The 20825-nt window shown below is 44.6% G+C and overlaps 1 protein-coding gene across 30 annotated transcripts in view; it reads left to right on the forward strand.

Moving 5' to 3' along the window:
- The window catches only part of LOC135533195 (poly(rC)-binding protein 3-like), a 30995-nt gene extending 10453 nt beyond the window's left edge, over nucleotides 1-20542 (forward strand). For 7 of the 30 annotated variants that reach the window (XM_064960593.1, XM_064960592.1, XM_064960595.1 and 4 more), the window contains 12 exons: nucleotides 14509-14683; nucleotides 14923-14946; nucleotides 15100-15141; nucleotides 15261-15377; nucleotides 15533-15664; nucleotides 15878-16006; nucleotides 16633-16776; nucleotides 18209-18250; nucleotides 18871-18976; nucleotides 19482-19537; nucleotides 19793-19962; nucleotides 20130-20542. In XM_064960593.1, the coding sequence (XP_064816665.1) occupies nucleotides 14603-14683; nucleotides 14923-14946; nucleotides 15100-15141; nucleotides 15261-15377; nucleotides 15533-15664; nucleotides 15878-16006; nucleotides 16633-16776; nucleotides 18209-18250; nucleotides 18871-18976; nucleotides 19482-19537; nucleotides 19793-19962; nucleotides 20130-20184 (1098 nt within the window). In that variant the 5' untranslated portion in view covers nucleotides 14509-14602 and the 3' untranslated portion in view covers nucleotides 20185-20542. The remainder of the gene's footprint in view (nucleotides 1-14508; nucleotides 14684-14922; nucleotides 14947-15099; nucleotides 15142-15260; nucleotides 15378-15532; nucleotides 15665-15877; nucleotides 16007-16632; nucleotides 16777-18208; nucleotides 18251-18870; nucleotides 18977-19481; nucleotides 19538-19792; nucleotides 19963-20129) is intronic. The other 23 variants (XM_064960600.1, XM_064960605.1, XM_064960610.1 and 20 more) reach the window with 23 other exon arrangements.
- Nucleotides 20543-20825: the final 283 nt, after the last annotated feature.

Raw genomic sequence — 20825 nt, forward strand, 5'->3', positions numbered from 1 at the left:
AGATACCCTACGAGAAGACAGCCGAAGAGAGAGAGGGAGGAGAAAAAAGAGAGAGAGGAGGGAAAGGAGACAGTAGAACACAGAGAGAGAGAGACCCTAGAGCATGGTACATGTAGCTTTATCCATCTAAACACAAAGGGAGACAAAGTCCCCTCTCTCTTCTGTGCCCTCTGCAGATCCTTAATGGAAGAGACAGATATTACAGACTACAACTAGTGCTTCCACTAGCTGCACCCCGCAGTACTCTGACTGGTTATAATCTCTGTCCTATATCCATGGTGATGCAGTATTCTGGCTGGTTATAGTCTCTGTCCTGTATCCATGGTGATGCAGTACTCTGGCTGGTTATAGTCTCTGTCCTATATCCATGGTGATGCAGTACTTTGGCTGGTTATAATCTCTGTCCTATATCCATGGTGGTGCAATACTCTGGCTGGTTATAGTCTCTGTCCTGTATTCATGGTGGTGCTGTACTTTGGCTGGTTATAATCTCTGTCCTATATCCATGGTGGTGCAATACTCTGGCTGGTTATAGTCTCTGTCCTGTATCCATGGTGATGCAGTACTCTGGCTGGTTATAATCTCTGTCCTATATCCATGGTGATGCAGTACTCTGGCTGGTTATAGTCTCTGTCCTGTATTCATGGTGGTGCTGTACTTTGGCTGGTTATAATCTCTGTCCTATATCCATGGTGGTGCAGTACTCTGGCTGGTTATAATCTCTGTCCTTTATCCATGGTGGTGCAGTACTCTGGCTGGTTATAATCTCTGTCCTATATCCATGGTGGTGCAGTATTCTGGCTGGTTATAATCTCTGTCCTATATCCATGGTGATGCAGTACTCTGGCTGGTTATAATCTCTGTCCTATATCCATGGTGGTGCAGTATTCTGGCTGGTTATAATCTCTGTCCTGTATCCATGGTGGTGCAGTACTCTGGCTGGTTATAATCTCTGTCCTATATCCATGGTGGTGCAGTATTCTGGCTGGTTATAATCTCTGTCCTATATCCATGGTGATGCAGTACTCTGGCTGGTTATAATCTGTTTTATATCCATGGTGGTGCAGTATTCTGGCTGGTTATAATCTCTGTCCTGTATTCATGGTGGTGCAGTACTCTGGCTGGTTATAATCTCTGTTCTATATCCATGGTGGTGCAGTATTCTGGCTGGTTATAATCTCTGTCCTATATCCATGGTGATGCAGTACTCTGGCTGGTTATAATCTCTGTCCTATATCCATGGTGGTGCAGTATTCTGGCTGGTTATAATCTCTGTCCTGTATCAATGGTGGTGCAGTATTCTGGCTGGTATAAATCTCTGTCCTATATCCATGGTGATGCAGTACTCTGGCTGGTTATAATCTCTGTCCTTTATCCATGGTGATGCAGTACTATGGCTGGTTATAATCTCTGTCCTATATCCATGGTGATGCAGTACTCTGGCTGGTTATAGTCTCTGTCCTATATCCATGGTGATGCAGTACTCTGGCTGTTTATAATCTCTGTCCTGTATCCATGGTGATGCAGTACTCTGGCTGGTTATAGTCTCTGTCCTATATCCATGGTGATGCAGTACTCTGGCTGTTTATAATCTCTGTCCTGTATCCATGGTGGTGCAGTACTCTGGCTGTTTATAATCTCTGTCCTGTATCCATGGTGATGCAGTACTCTGGCTGGTAATTATCTCTGTCCTATATCCATGGTGATGCAGTACTCTGGCTGGTTATAATCTCTGTCCTTTATCCATGGTGATGCAGTACTATGGCTGGTTATAATCTCTGTCCTATATCCATGGTGATGCAGTACTCTGGCTGGTTATAGTCTCTGTCCTATATCCATGGTGGTGCAGTATTCTGGCTGGTTATAATCTCTGTCCTATATCCATGGTGATGCAGTACTCTGGCTGGTTATAATCTCTGTCCTATATCCATGGTGGTGCAGTATTCTGGCTGGTTATAATCTCTGTCCTGTATCCATGGTGGTGCAGTACTCTGGCTGGTAATTATCTCTGTCCTATATCCATGGTGGTGCAGTACTCTGGCTGGTTATAATCTCTGTCCTGCATCCATGGTGGTGCAGTACTCTGGCTGGTAATTATCTCTGTCCTATATCCATAGTGGTGCAGTACTCTGGCTGGTAATTATCTCTGTCCTATATCCATGGTGATGCAGTACTCTGGCTGGTTATAATCTCTGTCCTTTATCCATGGTGATGCAGTACTATGGCTGGTTATAATCTCTGTCCTATATCCATGGTGATGCAGTACTCTGGCTGGTTATAGTCTCTGTCCTATATCCATGGTGATGCAGTACTCTGGCTGTTTATAATCTCTGTCCTGTATCCATGGTGATGCAGTACTCTGGCTGGTTATAGTCTCTGTCCTATATCCATGGTGATGCAGTACTCTGGCTGTTTATAATCTCTGTCCTGTATCCATGGTGATGCAGTACTCTGGCTGTTTATAATCTCTGTCCTGTATCCATGGTGATGCAGTACTCTGGCTGGTAATTATCTCTGTCCTATATCCATGGTGATGCAGTACTCTGGCTGGTTATAATCTCTGTCCTTTATCCATGGTGATGCAGTACTATGGCTGGTTATAATCTCTGTCCTATATCCATGGTGATGCAGTACTCTGGCTGGTTATAGTCTCTGTCCTATATCCATGGTGATGCAGTACTCTGGCTGTTTATAATCTCTGTCCTGTATCCATGGTGATGCAGTACTCTGGCTGTTTATAATCTCTGTCCTGTATCCATGGTGGTACAGTACTCTGGCTGGTTATAATCTCTGTCCTGTATCCATGGTGGTGCAGTACTCGGGCTGGTAATTATCTCTGTCCTATATCCATGGTGGTGCAGTACTCTGGCTGGTTATAATCTCTGTCCTGTATCCATGGTGGTGCAGTACTCTGGCTGGTAATTATCTCTGTCCTATATCCATGGTGGTGCAGTACTCTGGCTGGTTATAATCTCTGTACTATATCCATGGGTGGAGCAGTGCTCTGGCTGGTTATAATCCCTGTCCTATATTCATGGTGGTGCAGTATTCTGGCTGGTTATAATCTCTGTCCTGTATCCATGGTGATGCAGTACTCTGGCTGGTTATAATCTCTGTCCTATATCCATGGTGATGCAGTACTCTGGCTGGTTATAATCTCTGTCCTGTATCCATGGTGATGCAGTACTCTGGCTGGTTATAGTCTCTGTCCTATATCCATGGTGATGCAGTACTCTGGCTGGTTATAGTCTCTGTCCTATATCCATGGTGCTGCAGTAATTTGGCTGGTTATAATCTCTGTCCTGTTGTCCAATATCAATGGTGATGCAGTACTCTGGCTGGTTATAATCTCTTGTCCTATATCCATGGTGATGCAGTACTCTGGCTGGTTATAATATCTGTCCTATATCCATGGTGATGCAGTACTCTGGCTGGTTATAATCCCTGTCCTGTATCCATGGTGATGCAGTACTCTGGCTGGTTATAATATCTGTCCTATATCCATGGTGATGCAGTACTCTGGCTGGTTATAATCCCTGTCCTGTATCCATGGTGATGCAGTACTCTGGCTGGTTATAATCTCTTGTCCTATATCCATGGTGATGCAGTACTCTGGCTGGTTATAATATCTGTCCTATATCCATGGTGATGCAGTACTCTGGCTGGTTATAATCCCTGTCCTGTATCCATGGTGCTGCGGTACTTTGGCTGGTTATAGTCTCTGTCCTGACCTACATGTCTGATGTCATCACATAGCACTAAACCGTTTAACCCACATGTCTGATATCATCACTAATTCTAACTATGGATGGATTTTCCATTAATGTGGTCATTTGATTGGATTAGTGTAACTTGTACTGCATAGGATATGTTATTTAAGCAATAACGCTCAAGGGGTGTGTGGTATATAGTCAATATATCACGTCTAAGGGTTGGTCTTATGCACAACGCAGTGTGGAGTGCCTGTATACAGCCCTTAGCCGTGGTATATTGGCCATATACCACAACCCCCTGAGGTGCCTTATTTCTATTATAAAATGGTTACCAACGTAATTAGAGCAGAAAAAATAAATGTTTTATCATACCAGTGGTATCATACCAGTGGTATACCAGTCTGATATACCACGGCTGTCAGCCAATCAGCATTCAAGGCTTGAACCACCCGGTTTATAATGTTTTATAGAACACAAATCTACAAATCGCGCATTGAGAAATTATGTCTCAAAAACACCAATCTGTTGAGGAGGTGAATAGCGTCAGTGAATGTTGCGTTTGATTAGAAGTTGAAAGGACTATTCCTCTGTATATGCGGACGCTGGCATTACTAAAGGAAGACTACATACGACACATGACACAAGAGACAGATCAACACGGTTAAAGTTCCATTTCACCCCATTCATTATTGGTTTTAGCTGCAAGGCAATGTGGACCCATTACTGGCTGCATTGACCACATCAGTGGAGAGGGTCAGGCCATATTTTCCATTAGGGGCTGGGATTGTTGGTGTGGATTATGGGGCTGTGGGGGCACAAAGGGGAAGGGGAGGCTTTTAGAAAGGGAGGGGAGAGGAAGCAGCCCGGCAGAGGAGGTCTGTTGTTTTGCCTGAGACAGAAAGAAGTGCCATGCACTCTTATCCCCATGGGTGTATAATGCTGGTCATTGGGATGAAAAGATGGTCAAAGATTACACGACTCTATTCTATGATCAATACCGGACATCAGGGCCCAGTTTTTCAAAAGCGATGCCCAGAAATATAAAATGCCTAGAAATAGATTGAGTAGAGCGGGAGTCCCCATTCAAGTCAGTGATACGTCTGTCCTATTCATTCTATTTCTATGGATTTAATCCTATCCAATAGGCGAAATCCATATAGATAACTTTAGAAATACTGGGCCCTTGTTAAACTTGTTAAAGCACCGTTCTGAAATGGAACTTTAACCGTGTTGATCTGTCCCCCCCCCCCCCACACACACACACATAGACACACTCACACAACACTCATTATTTGGTACCTCAGCCCCGCCTCCTTCAGTCACCACGTCAACAATCACTGGCGGGATCGACTGTTCCTCCTGATCCCTCTCCCTCGCTCCCTCTCTCCTTCACGCCCTTCTGCCTCCATCAGCCATGCCTGTTCCTGACAGGGGACTGGGCTGGCTATGGGGAGGGTGCTTCTCCCACCGAGGGGTAGTCTGGGTTGGGCTGGGCTGGGCTGGGCTGGTCACCTTGCTGGAGGCTATGAGGGAAAGTTTACATATAGAAGCAGGCCAGCCAGCCCAGGCCAGAGTGTCCATTGTCCTTCATGTTTGTCTGGTCCCAAACTGAACCTCCATCTCCTCCTCTGGAACTTTCCCTTCATCTGAACCGGTAAGATACTGTATACTGCCTGACCATATGAATACTACTAGGTAAAGAGGTCTTCTACAAGACTCACTCTGGACCTTTTGCATGGACTAGAGATGTAAATATCCCTGCCATCTCAAGCACATAATTAGTATGTGTGGTTGCTATAGGGGTTTGTATATGTTTATAGTAAAACATGCACTGTGACTGCCTTGGGATATGGAGGAATACATTGGTCATGTCCCAATACTCTCAAATGTATTTCCTTCCTTATTTCCTTTCCTTCATGAGCACTGATAGGTGCAACGACTGGGACAGGTTTCCCAGTTCCACAATATCACTTTCACCTATCAAGTCCTTTCAGACCAGTGGGCCCTAAAGGAAGGAGACAAGGAGAGGACGCTGTCTAAACTATGGGGACAAGGCCTTAATAACTTGAGGAAAAATGGTAAAGTTCAAGTCTGTGTCTGTGGGGCTTCCACCATGTACTCTTGGTTTTGAAGGAGAGCCAGCAGCATTGTTTGAATATAAAGCAGATTCCCTGTGACACTGTGCCTCTCTCAGCTTCTTGTGATTCAATGTGGAGCAAATTTAATGCTCTATTTGTGGTATTCTCCCATGGGCCAATCGACAGGCGGGGCGGTAGGGCGGGTGTTTTTTGGGGGATAGATAGATGTTTAGTGTTTAAGAGGACATATTTAAACCGAGATATGCTTCTTGCTTCCCTCTGAACAATTGAAATGTAGGTGGGACACGCTCCTCATTGTTTGTGTTGCCCCTAATCCAATGCCTGTACCCCCGTCGCCCACATCGCCCCCCCTCAAACCCTCCACCCCCTAAACCCTACATTCTGTCTGTGCTGCTGGGGTCCCTGCACAACTGTCCATCTGACACAGGGTTGGATTTTAGCTGGATTGGATAATCTGGACGGGATGCCTCTAAAGCTCCCTGTAATTCCACAAACACTCACACACACACGCAGATTAAAAGCCAGCCGGGAGGAGCCAGGTTGGTTCGAGGGCGGCTGGATGTTACGACAGACATGTGATGTGGGGTTTGGGCTTTGACCTCTGTATCGCCATCTCTCTACCAGCCTCATCCTCCAGGGCGCACAGACCACCACCCCAACCCACAAACCAACCACTAACCCTGGTAGTCCCTTGTCACAGACCACCACCCCAACCCACAAACCCACCACTAACCCTGATAGTCCCTTGTCACAGACGTTGGGGGTCTGTGGGTTTGTGCTGGTGTTCCTTGGCGGTTGTTGTATCTGAAAATACTTTGGGTGTTGTGTTCATGATCAGCAAGAGAAGAAGGCGGTGGGTTGGTGAGTTGGTGGGTTGGTGGGTTGGTGGGTTGGTGAGTGTGTGAGTTGGTGGATTGGTGGGTTGGTGGATTGGTGAGTGTGTGAGTTGGTGGATTGGTGGGTTGGTGAGTTGGTGGATTGGTGGGTTGGTGGGTTTGTGAGTTGGTGGGTTGGTGAGTGTGTGAGTTGGTGGATTGGTGGGTTGGTGAGTTGGTGAGTTGGTGGATTGGTGGGTTGGTGGGTTGGTGAGTTGGTAGGTTGGTGGATTGGTGGATTGGTGAGTGTGTGAGTTGGTGGATTGGTGAGTTGGTGAGTTGGTGAGTTGGTGGATTGGTGGGTTGGTGGGTTTGTGAGTTGGTGGGTTGGTGGGTGTGTGAGTTGGTGGATTGGTGGGTTGGTGAGTTGGTGAGTTGGTGGATTGGTGGGTTGGTGGGTTTGTGAGTTGGTGGGTTGGTGGGTGAACAATTGACCTACAGGACAGGCGAGTGCCTGGGGGTGGCTATCCAGACTTTGACACCCCGCCTCCGTAGACATGCCCCAATGCCAGTGTGCCTCACTAGGCACCCCCTTTGTTCCGTTTGGGGGTCAGGGAGGGGGGACGGTGACCCCATCCCGCCTCATCATACAGCCTATTTACAGTAGACCACAACATCGTCAGTGTAGTCAGGGTATCACACTGCCACAAATTGTTCGGCTAGGATGCAAGGCTGTTTCATTTCGTCATTTTATTTAGAGAGAGGTCACGGGTTCTCTGTCTCGCCCATGTGATTTGGCCTTTCCAACCAATCAGATATCCCGATTCAGACTGGGCATAGCAAAGGGAAGAGGGAAAAAATCCTTTTCATTCTGTGTTTTTTTAATCTTTTGCGAAACGTCGAAAGTGGTCGGCATCTGTTTAACGCTGCACGAAGGTAATGCCTATTTTTCAGTTTCTAGATCAGGTTTGAGGAAGGCCTCTGATGTGTCCAATGGTCATATTGTTACTATTCAAATATGTATTTATTTTTATAAACATATATGGTGGAAATGTAAAATAGTGCAATTGACTGTATCATATGCACGTACAGTAGGCTAGTGTTAAACCATATGTAAAAAAGGCTTCATGGGTAGTCTCCTGGCTTTAAACTGGCAGCAGGAGATATTGGCCAATGTTGAGTTGGGAAATGTCTTCAATAATTAATGAATGTCTGTAGAGTTATCGTTAAGTGGCGCGGGAACAGCAGCCGTTGACATGTTGCGAGTTTATTATCTCAATCCCATCGTTATTTGAAACCCCTTTGTTTTGTAATACAGTGGACATCGATCTGACTCCATTGTTTTAGCCGTTGCTCTTAGTGTGTCCTCCATTAGGCAAATACAAAGGGTGTTGCGACCCCATGCGTGTGCTGTGAAAGTATTTCTGTATTCCCTTGAGAATCGCCGGTTAGCTTGTTGGTTGGTTGGACCCCTCTCTTTGTGGTCCCTCCATGTTCCCTGCTATTGACTCACCCTTGTGATCGTATAAATTGGGGCTAATTGTTTAATGGAATTATCGGTTAATTGTTCCTTTAAGGTGGGTTCTAATGACATTGTGATGTTTTGCAGATCAGAAGTGGCGTCGTTCTATTGCGATAGGTTCCGCTGACCTTGTCCACACTGAATGGTAACAGAACCTGATAGCCCATGAGATGGATGTATCTAGTCCTCACGACCATTATCCCAATCATCCTCACTATCAAATTAGCTCTCTTGATGGTGTTCTTGGTCTGTAGGAACAGTCAACGTGTCATTTGGCATTATCGCTAATTCATGTGAACCGTGGGATTGAACTAAGGAAGCACCAGATCATTAGAATGTACGTTTCCTCCGTAATGGTTAGGACAGGTATTAAAAGATCACATAATTGTTCAAATATTGCATAATCGACATCTCAAATAACAATACCAAAGGCTGGCACTATTTTTTGTTGTTGAAATTATCAAATTAATATTTGTATTGGAATTTAGAAAATGAAATATCATTGTAATCTATCAAGGAAGTAAAAATACTACGATCAAAAATTATATTATAGAATTTCAAAATTATTTAAAAAAAAGATGTGTGTATGTACACTCGACCCATTTAACATGACTGTGATCTGTAAATCCATGCATGCTCATTCAGCCTTGACTTAGTGACAAGCTGTGATCTCATGTACATTTGTGGGAAATCTAAGATGGCCGACCGCATGCTCTTCTTTTACCACCACAGCCACGGTACAACATGGTATGCTACAACGCAAAACGGGGTCGACATTCTCTATCCCGTCATAGGCAATGGCACATTTTACAACCCCATTTTGTGATTGGATTCTAATTAGGGGACAGTGACAAGTGTTTTTGTGGCCACCCATGCCCCATCCCTCTCTTCTCTCCAGTGTCGCCTGGCCTGGTGAGGTCACTACACAGTGAGAGGGAGTGAGTGGTCGCCCCCGTTTTGACTGTGATGTAGGCTGAGGTCTCAGCGAGGGGGTGGCTGATCTAGAGTGACAGCTCTAGAGTGTAATGTCACAGCCGGGTAGAGGAGAGGACGCCCACTCCCCACCTCCCCCTTCTCCCCCCAATCACACGGCAACAAAAGCCTAGTTAGCGTCAGATGAGACCAGAGCTGCTGTTCACATCTCAGTGTCCTGCATCTACAACACATTCTATTCTATTCTATATTCATTGTCCCCCATGTAAGAGTTTCTTTTTCAAAGGAAGATCTGACAACTTGGGTGGGTGCAATTCTGTCTCTGGCCACTTCGGTACAACAACAAGTATATTTGGTTATTTTATTTTCCAACAGCAACACAAGTTCAACTTGAATATCTAATGTCAACATGTACTTCTCTGCTGTCCACTGTGGCCCTTACTTACTGACAGCAGGGCATTTTGAATCCAGCATTCCAATCTATTAGAAGTAGAATGGTGATTTTAGTGACAGGCTCAGTCATGCAGGAGACGGTTCTGCCTGAGTCATGAAAGTAGATGGAGTTCTTCATATGGGGTTTCCTTCTGTGACTTCCTCATGGTATTGAGGATACATAGGACATCCTTAAGGCTCAACATAGGCCGTCTAAAAGGTTAGAGGTGAGAGGTGATTGAATCGGCATATCGGTGCTATTTGAGGGTGCTGACTTGCTTTTAGTGAGTAGTTCACTGCAGCTATTTTCCTAATGAAAAGTCTGTTTAGTGCGTTCAGAATGTAGAATGGACTGGATCCCCTGGCTGACATTTCTCTTGGCTCCTCATAACAGATTACAATGCTGCGTCACTCATCTCTTATCTTTGCCAGCAAACGTGGCCAACCAAAGAGAATGCAGCTACGATTTGTGTGCCATGCGTAACATATGTATTCCCCTTTCTAGTTTGCTTGTGTGTTAACGCATGCTCTATTAACACTATGCTTGAGCTCAAAGGTCATTTGTAGAATCGGGGTCAATTAGAGTCGGAGCAGGCCAACATACAGAGTATATGAATGTGGGGTGCACTGCTTGTGAAGAGACAACGTCTTGAGTCACCCTCAGTTTAGTGGTCTCCCTCTCTCTACTGCTTTGGCTTACAAGTGTATGCTTATGGAGGGTTTATATCAAAATCATAACAGCATATCTCTAGCTCGGTGGATTAAAAGGGAACAGATGACGGGGCTTTGGCCTAGATTATACTGCAAGTTCTGTCCTCCATTTTCCCATTCCTCCAGATCTCAGTCTTTTTCTCACGTGCCCTGTAAGAGCCTTTGGCTTGATGTTTCATATAATCAGTCTCTGACTTTGTGGAGATTTTCAAACAAAACACATTTTCCAACACAATCTCCAATCTCTAATAAGGAAATCTTAAAGATGCTGATTGCATGTTCTCTTTGGTCTAAGCTTGAGCAAGCATACAGTACACACATGCACATGCACCAACTCACACACAGCTGACCGGAAGCAGGGAAGGGCAGAGGTGAGGCTGGATAAGGTGAGGCAACACTGCAGAGAAAATTGCTGGCTCATTTCTACAGTGCATGATAAGACTGCAGTGCTGATCCACTTCCAGTCAGTGCGTTCCTTTCTTTTGCCCAGCACTAATCAAGGCATCTGGACGGCCTCTGTCTGTCATTCCCGGGTGATGTCACCCAATTCTCCCAAATATCTTTCTCTCCTTTTTTTCTTTCTTTCCTTCCTGACTGCTGACAGAATCATTTCAGGTGATCAGTGATGGCGTCACTTCTATTTAAGTCTCACCTGTCTCAGTGAGGGGGCCGTGACTGTACTGACTCTGAGATCTCTACTGCCCACCCTCTTCAGATACTGAAGACAGCTATCTTTTCATATTTAGTCAAGTGTTCTCAGTCACTCACAGTCCAGTGGTTCCACATAAGAGGAGGCATCCTCCATTGTTAGCTCTACATTAAAGAGCCAAGGAATGAAAAGAAAGACAGGCAGATGTAAAGCTTCTTCTCCAGGAGTGATGCTGCAGCCTGCTGTCTTTTCTGCACTGGGCTGAGGGCAGGCAGGGCAGCAGACGAAGGGAGAGATGAAAGAAAAGGAAGAGACATTTTGTGCGCGGTGTTGTCCACCCGAGCGTAAAGCGTGATTAATTCAATAGCAGAGCACCATGGAGGAGGAGGCCAGCAGCTCTGCAGCTCTGCAGCTCAACATAGCTCTCTCTGACCCACTTACTAACTACATCAGATGTCACAAGAAATACTGCTCTCTCTCTCTCTACCACTTTCTCTCTCTCTACCTCTTTCTATCTCTATCTCCATCTCTCTCTCTACCTCTTTCTCTCTCTCGATACCTCTTTCCATCTCTATCGCTCTCTCTCCCCCCTCTCTCTCTCTCTCTCTACCACTTTCTCTCTCTCTCTCTACCTCTTTCTATCTCTATCTCCATCTCTCTCTCTACCTCTTTCTCTCTCTCTACCTTTCTCTCTCTATCGCTCCCCCCCTCTCTCTCTCTCTACCACTTTCTCTCTCTCTCTCGCTCTCTCTCTCTCTCTCTCTCTCTCTCTCTCTCTCTCTCTACCACTTTATCTCTCTCTACCTCTTTCTATCTCTCTCTACCACTTTATCTCTCTCTACCACTTTATCTCTCTCTACCTCTTTCTATCTCTCTCTACCACTTTATCTCTCTCTACCTCTTTCTATCTCTCTCTACCACTTTATCTCTCTCTACCTCTCTCTCCCTCTATCTCCCCTTTTCTTTATTTCCAACTTGTTGATGTAATAACTCTGTTAACAGAGAGGATTGAGAATGGTCAACACATACATTGTCCAGAGCACTGAAAATATACTTGAAAACACTATTGGTCGAATGCAGACAATTGGTTTTGATAATGTAGTGTTTGGTCGGATGCATTTATTAACCTTCACTCTGTTGCCTCACTCTTGAATACAGTGGTATTGTGTCCTGAATTGCATACCCTACTAATAGATTCTAATACATAACTGATTGTGCTCAGATTCAAATGTGAACGGTTTGGGATTAAATTAAATATCATTCAACCAAGGGACACAATAGGCACATTTAAAGATAAAACAGGATTTTGGATTTTAAATGTATTTTTTTTTATGCTGCCGCTGTCTCAAATAGACTTCCGTCTGAGAATGGTGCCTCGCCGTTGAAATAAAAAGCAAGTTGACTGGAAGGCATGGATGAATCATGAGTCTGTGACCTAATTCTATTGTGCTGCAGTGGATGAGGGAGAAGGTGGTGGATGGTAGAAGAGCTATTCAAACACACCACCGGGCACACGAGAGAAAATACATTCTCATTTCAGCCACACATGACGACTCTCAGGAGGTGTGGACCCGATTGGAGTCTATATGATTTGTTTTCTGCATGCCGTCTTTTGAAGAATTCTTCAAATACTCAACCCAATTCCAAGGCATTTCCATCACCACGTATGCCTTCACGAAGACCAGAAGTGGTAGCTCCATATAAAGCAGTATTTTTATTACAATACCACAGAGAGTGGTTACATCCTCTCATCTAGTTCCATCACCAAAATACCACAAATAACCCCCGTAACCCCTGGCTCCAGCAGTCCATTGTGCTACGGTCACAACCAGCCCACCACTCCCCACGTGCATCCCCACACCCAACCCCCCTCCTGCACTTGGTTTTAGTGGGTTTATTTCTGTCCCTGGCCAGGCCCTGTGGCAGACCTGCACCACTGGCCTGGCTCTTAAACCCGGATTAAGGCTTTTTATGTAATCTGACCTCTGGGAGATTGGAGAGAGACAGCTGGTTGCAGAACCCTTTCCTCCCTTATCTCAGAGACCTCCCGTTGCCTCCCACTCTCTCCGTTTGGCCTCTCATACAACCTCTGGTTCTCGCTCTTTCCTTCTTTCTTTCTACAACGGGTTGGTCAAAACAAGCATTGTGATTGGTTGAGATGTGTTCTAAACCATACACAAAAAAACAGTTTGGCAGGGGTAAGCCTATGACATAAAAATGGGCATCTTGTTCCATCTGAGAAATCTCTAGGCATCTAGTGTCTCATCGGCCCAGCCAGCCAATTCATTAACTTGGTTTCCACTGCAAAAAGCATCTTGACATTTTTTCCCCATGTTTCTAGCTTATAACATTTGGGTTTTATAACAACAGGTGTTTGTCCAAACATCGCTGTCTGTCTCTTGACATTTGCAACATTGTTTCAATATTGAAATTCGATCTCCACTGTCCTATTAAGAATGAACGTGTCAGGACGAGATGGACATCTTTTCTCAGCCAGTCGAAATCAACATCGTTTTTATGGATACATACAAAGAAATTGAATGCAGACACATTGCTGTTATTCTAGCTGCACGGTTTGACGTGACTGTGTTAGCCGTAGTTGGCTAGCAAGCAAGGGATAAGAACGTTGCCAGCCATCATGGCAACGGAACATTTAGAATGAACGACTTCCCATTCTATATCCATAGATCTAGAACGGGAAATCTTTTCTCAGCCAGTCGAAATCATGAATCAGTATCCTTTGTATGGATATAAATAAAAAACATGAAATGGAGCTACAACTAACCAACCAAACAACATGAAATGGAGCTACAACTAACCAACCAAACAACATGAAATGGAGCTACAACTAACCAACCAAACAACATGAAATGGAGCTACAACTAACCAACCAAACAACATGAAATGGAGCTACAACTAACCAACCAAACAACATGAAATGGAGCTACAACTAACCAACCAAACAACATGAAATGGAGCTACAACTAACCAACCAAACAACATGAAATGGAGCTACAACTAACCAACCAAACAACATGAAATGGAGCTACAACTAACCAACCAAACAACATGAAATGGAGCTACAATTAACCAACACTGTTATGGCCTTCCGAGTCTCTTATGACAGCCTTAGTTCATTTAGTTCTGGGTTCAGGGATTATGGCCTTCCCTGTCCCTATACTTTTATGATGTACAGGTGTAGGATCTTAATTTGATCACCCTTTTGCTGCTCAGTTTCATAATTTACATGAATTCACTGAAAACCAACAGTAACACAACACATATTAACAGTATTGCACTTTTCATGTAGGCTACTTTTGGCCAGCTAATAGCCTAACCACTGATCAAGCAACATTATGGAGTAAACATTCAAATCCTGTTGCTGCAGGATTCTTTTGCTGTGACAATATAGGTCAAATTAAGATCCCAGAGTTAATGATTGTCCTCCAGAGTTAAAGCACTGTCTGCCACACAGTCTATAAAACTCTTCCTGTCTGAACAGAACTCGAATGGTATTCATGAGCAGGTTCATTCAAAGATGATATCCATCAATGTTAACCAGTGGTAGTTTGGTAACTCTGTTTCCAGTGGGCCTAATATTGAGTGGTCGTGTCTCATCCTTCTTGTCTTGCAGGTGACTGGTTGGCTGGCTGTTCCATAACACTCTCATTGGCCCTGGGACTCCTCTTCTACGTGACCACACCCCTTCCTTCACATCCAATCCCAACATGGAACCACCCAAGGTGCAGCAGCCAGGCGAAGGAGGCCTCAACGTCACCCTCACCATCAGGCTTCTGATGCACGGCAAGGTACAGTACACACCGCCTGGGTTCCAATACTCTCATATGGCTTACTTTCCTTATTTCCTTATCTCCTTTCCTTCACGACCACCATTGGCTGAATAGGTTACTGTCTGTGAAGTGTTTTTAGATCAGTGGTTGTGAGGGAGACGAGGAGAGGTCGCTTTTCAAGGTTTTTGGGATAGTCTCTGTCATGTATTGAGTTGGACGTTGATGCAAACTGTTGTTGAACCTCTGTTTCTTTACAGGAGGTTGGAAGCATCATTGGAAAGGTAACTATCATGTTCATAAACACATCACAATCGTATGAATATTACAAAACTGTTTTAAGATGAGTACATTTTTTTAATGTGACATCTCTCCGATGTTTTAACTGTTGTCTGTCTGCTGTCTGTTTCTTGTCTGTCTGTTGTCTGTCTTTTCAGAAAGGAGAGACAGTGAAGAAGATGCGTGAAGAGGTAAGTGCAGTATGTATCCCATAATGCACCTTACCCAGTTTAAGAATGCATATTAAATGGATAGTATTCCATTTAGTACTTCATGATCTCCTTTATTTATCTGACTGTGTCTACTGTTTGACCCACAGAGCGGTGCACGCATCAACATCTCTGAGGGAAACTGCCCAGAGCGGATAGTTACCATCACCGGACCCACAGATGCCATCTTCAAGGCCTTCGCCATGATCGCATACAAGTTTGAAGAGGTATCTAGCGTACATATTTCCCTCAATCTCCTCTTGGTCGTGGTTCATTTTACAACGGCTGTTTTACAATTTTGTGGCAGTTTTAAAATGCTGTTACACCAGGTATTTTAATACAATACTATTATGCTGATATGATCTTTATGGTTTCTTCCCAGGATATAATCAACTCTATGAGCAACAGTCCAGCCACCAGCAAGCCTCCTGTCACCCTGCGTCTGGTTGTCCCAGCCAGCCAATGTGGCTCCCTCATAGGGAAAGGAGGCTCCAAAATTAAAGAAATGAGAGAGGTAAGGAAGGGCGTAATTAGTGATGAGGATTGATTGAATTTACTTGACAATTTATTAGTTAGTTAATGATTAATTGGCAAAAAAATGCACAATTAGCCATTACATTTTTATTAGTCGTTTGTTTAGGAATCGTTCCTTTCTGGCTTGAGGACCAGCTATTTTTCATTGCACCTTACACAGTACACATGTTCAATAACAGTCTTCCCACTTCAGTCCACAGGTGCTCAGGTACAGGTCGCAGGGGACATGCTGCCCAACTCCACTGAACGAGCAGTCACCATCTCAGGAGCCCCGGAAGCCATTATCCAGTGTGTCAAGCAGATCTGTGTTGTCATGCTAGAGGTAGAGTGTGGAGGGATGAAGGAGGAGGGTCAGTCCTCCCGGGAATACACAGGAAAATACATTCACACAGACCTTAGGAATCAGCTAGAATGTACAACGTGGATGTACAATTTTTTTTACAGTCTCAAACATCTTGGTCTTGGTCAGTATAGACCATGGGACAAAATGATTATAACAATGTTGTAGATGATGGCTTCCCAGGTTGCAATGATATAGCCGACCTATGAGGTAAAATCATGTGATTCCAGTTGTCAGTGTGCTCTTAGACACAACACCTATTTCACGTCACTGCATGCATCCACAGTAAAGAACAATAGTGTGATGTAGTGAGTGTCACAGACAGTCTTCTCCCAAGGCACTGTCCCTCAGTCTACAAAACCTCTTCCTGTCTTCTCTTCTTCTCTTCTTCTCTCTCTCTCTCTCTGTCTCTCTCCCGCTCTCTCGCTCTCTCTCTGTCTGTCTCTGTCTCTCTGTCTCTTTTTCTCTCGTGCTCTGTCTCTGTCTCTTTGTTTCTCTTTGTCTCTCATGCTCTCTCTGTCTATCTATCTCTCTCTGTCTCCTCTGTCCCTCATCCCACTGCTCTAACACTCTCTCTACCCCTCTTCCCCTCTCCTTCCTCTCCTCAGTCCCCACCGAAAGGTGCCACTATCCCCTACCGCCCCAAGCCTGCCTCCACCCCCGTCATTTTTTCAGGTGGCCAGGTAAGAGCCGACCCGCTGGGGGCCTCCACTGCCAACCTCAGCCTCTTACTGCAGCACCAGCCACTGCCTGTTAGTGTCACTTCCAGGTTTTATCACTCACCTCCTCACCACTGCCACTGCCTCTGCTGGCATGATATCATCACCACCATCATCATCACCACTATCATCACCAGAACTGGGCTAGCTGCCATTTCAGTGCCAGCTGACTCAGGACTTGATCCTAAACATGATCCAAAAATATGTTGGATGAAGTTGCTGTGCTGGCTGGTGTTGAAATTGAATTCAGCCCAATGCTGACCCCATTATCACACTGTGAACCCCGATGAGCACACATCAATTAGGTCCAAGCACATTCCCCTGACAGTGGGTCCTCGACTCCTTCCTCCAATCACATCTCTCCCCAGCCCTCACGGTAGCCACTCCCACCTGGCTCTTCTCAGCCAGTGCAGTTAACCTGAACCTGATTGATGTGAGGGGTGAAGAACTAGAGAGGGAGTCTAGAGGACAATGGAGGAGCTTGCAATATGATTAAAGAGAGCAGTTATTATTGTAAATAAAATAGTAAAATTAGTTCTATGCCTACCACATCATTTTCCTAAAAAATAAAAATTAAATTGCCCTACTACCCAAGAAATGATCAGTAACATGTTTAGTACATCAGCAAAGTATTTGTGTGCAAGCTCCCATTGTTTATCCAACTCCCTCCAACAGATATTATATCACATTTCTTTATGAATAATTGCCTGAAATATGACATTATCTCAAGTTTCACAAATGGTGACTTGCAAAAATGGAGCCACATAAGTGGTCAGACTGAAGTAGACAGTTATGTTCAGTATTCACCTCAGGACCAGGGATATGATATCTGAATTGTTTTTCAAGGTTGCTCATAGATCCTTTTTTTGTTGCTAGCATTGTATGTTTAATTTTGACATTAATTTAACTTGATTTCCATAAAAGATAATACTAAGACAGGGTTGGGGTCTATTCCATTTAAATTCTAGTCAATTCAGGAAGTACACTGAAATTCTAATTCAAATTCTCTTAAATGTTTTTCAATGAGGAAATGTGGAATTGGAATTTGGTTTACTTTCTGCATTGACTGGAATTGAAATGGAATTTGCCCAACCCTGCTAAGAGAATACTGAAAGAGTTATCAAGTGACTAGAATCAGTGAATATGACTCTGATAGATGTGGGGTCACGAATGTAGAGCACTACCGCCCCTAGTGGAGGTATAGTGGAAGTACACGGACTTTCCCAAACTCGGGCCCCAGGACACCAAGGGGTGCACGCTTTGGTTTTTGCAAGAGCAGAACACAGCTGATTCAAGTAATCAACTAATCATCCAGCTTTGAAATTTGAATCAGCTGTGTAGTGTTCGGGCAAAAAAACAAAATGTGCACTCCTTGGGGTCCGAGGACCGAGTTTGGGAAACGCTGATTTAGCCACTTCCATCAGCAGATTCTAATAGCGTTGTATGTTTCTCCCTCTCTTTCCAGGCTTACACCATTCAGGGACAATACGCCATCCCTCACCCTGACGTGAGTTCTAATTCCATGAGACAGTCTTCTCTCTACACTCTACTCTCTCGTTTCCAATCCTATTAATATTAACCCATAATATTAATACTACCAATTCTGAAAAGTAATTTCTGTCTCTTTCAAATCTGAAATTACTCACAACCTCTGTCCTTCGTTTGGAGCCAAACTTCATAGGACTTGGCCTGTAGGAAAACGAGCAGAGGGACACAGAAAGAAAACAATTATTTCCTTATCACCCAGAATAATAAGGATACCGGTTGCTCAAGTGAGGAATGTGAAAGTTAAGTGCAGTATTTCTTCAGAGAGGAGGAGGTCAATTTCAAGGAATACCTCAACGTAGTCAATCGGACATGGTATGTTTCATGACTCCATGTTGGGTCCAAGTGTTTCAGACACAGACATCCATGAACTACATTTCACATGGCACCATCCAAACACACAGAGACATCCTTTCTTCACCGACTCGGGCCAAGTCCTCTATGAGTTTCCTTTCTCTCTCTCTCTCCTCCTATCTGTGTCACTGCTTCTCCTGAATCCTGTCTTTCTTCTTGTACGGTTTCTTGGTGACAGACCTGACCTGTGTGCGTGTGTGTGTGTGTGTTTTAACGATGCCCTCATAGCTCTGCTGTCCCTCCTACCCCCCTCAGCAGTTGACCAAGCTCCACCAGTTGGCTATGCAGCAAACCCCCTTTAACCCCCTTGGACAGACCACCCCTGCCTTCCCCGGTACGTACCCACCTACACGAGAACCACCCTCTACCAAATCTCCTTCTCTTTTTTTACCTGTAGAGACACACACACACACTTCCTCCTCTTTCTCTCTCTTCCTCTGTCTTTCTCTGTTCATTCTCTTCCTGTTGTTCTTTGTGCTGCGCTTCCGATGACATGGCCACCTGGTGGTTGCTCTTGTTGACCTTTTATTTGTAGTTTTTCAAATATTTGGTTCATTTTCTTAATCTGCTTTTGTAGCTCCCTGAAGATTTTGGTCCTTCCGAGTTAGTTTTATCTGGGTCGGCGGGTAAATCTCCCTTGGTTTGAGAACCAGCCCCCTTTCCAACAGAGAAGCAGAAGCCACAGGCTCCTCTCTCAAGACCTCTGCAGGAGCATCTCCAATCAGGGTTCCGACTATAGGTCTCCAAAGCTAACTGTCGCTCACAGCGGACGCCACCCTCCCCGTGCAAAACTATATTTTATGCCGTGTCCCCTCTCTCGGTCTCTCTCTCCCATATAGCAGGTCTGGATGCCAGTAACCAGGCCAGTACTCATGAACTCACCATTCCCAATGATGTGAGTATGGGGACCATGGAGCTTTTCATTTGACATTTGTCATCTATTGTCATGTAAGGGATGGGTAAGGTGATTTCACCAATAGTCAGTCAATATTTTAACAAACAGTTTTCAAATGCTTGCATGCACCGCCATGGATATATTTGTAAAAATAGAACAATGGGGTCAGTGTTTCATGGTGCGTGTGACTTTGCCTGCATTCCATTCAGACTTTGCTATTCCCCTGTTTTAAGTCCCTCCGCCTCTTCTTCCCAGCTAATAGGCTGCATAATCGGGCGCCAGGGAACCAAAATCAACGAGATCCGTCAGATGTCTGGGGCGCAGATCAAAATTGCTAACGCCATGGAAGGGTCATCGGAGCGCCAGATCACCATCACAGGAACCCCCGCCAACATCAGCCTGGCCCAGTACCTCATCAACGCAAGGTCAGAGTTCTGGCAGACACACACACTACAATTGACAAAGGGGTCAATAGCTCACCTGTTGTCCCGGGGATCCTCTGTTTGTCTGTTTGTTGTTATTACATTATCTTCAGGTGAAGTGTTTGACAGAAACAATGATGCACTCCCTTTCCCATCATGCCCTGTGGCAGGTTCAGAGACGTGGCGGCCATGTGGAATGACCCATCCTCCATGACGACATCCTAAGGACCCAGCCCGGCCGGCCTCCACTCCCTCTGCTCCGCCCCCTCCATCTCCTGACCACTGAAGACATGATGTTCCTACCTAACTCCTGATGATGATGCCCTCTAGACTAATGAATCTGGCTCTGATAACAACTCCCTTGACCCTCCAGCTTACTACCATGATCGCTCTCTAATAAGAGACCTGTTTCTTTCAGAGAAACTGAAAAAATAAGTAATGTCTTTGTTTTCGTTGATTTTAGACCTTTAGACAAGTGTTGAAGCATGTTGAACGTTCATTAGGATCAAATTGTGTTATTCTGAATTCTCTCTCTATCACTCTCTCTGCTAGTGTTACAAAATAGGATTTCAATATCAGTTTGAAAAAATGTACAAAAAAAATGTAAAAGTGTAAAAACATTGGGAAAAAATGCTACTCTTCCATTTTCTAGGTGCTGGGTGATGCTATCGGCACAGTAAGGTGGGATGGAGCCCAATGATTACTTTATGATGCTCTTTTGAAAAGAGGTCTTTTTTAGGTCAATTTAATCGTTCTATTTTTACCCCTATTTGGATCCTTAAAATGATCTGCTTACTAATCCGATCTCAACCCATAACTTTTTGCTGCATCGCATGACCTCTTTGAGCCAATGGTATCACTCCTAG

This window comes from Oncorhynchus masou, unplaced genomic scaffold (genome assembly GCF_036934945.1).
Source record: "Oncorhynchus masou masou isolate Uvic2021 unplaced genomic scaffold, UVic_Omas_1.1 unplaced_scaffold_2282, whole genome shotgun sequence".
Lineage (NCBI taxonomy): Eukaryota > Metazoa > Chordata > Actinopteri > Salmoniformes > Salmonidae > Oncorhynchus > Oncorhynchus masou.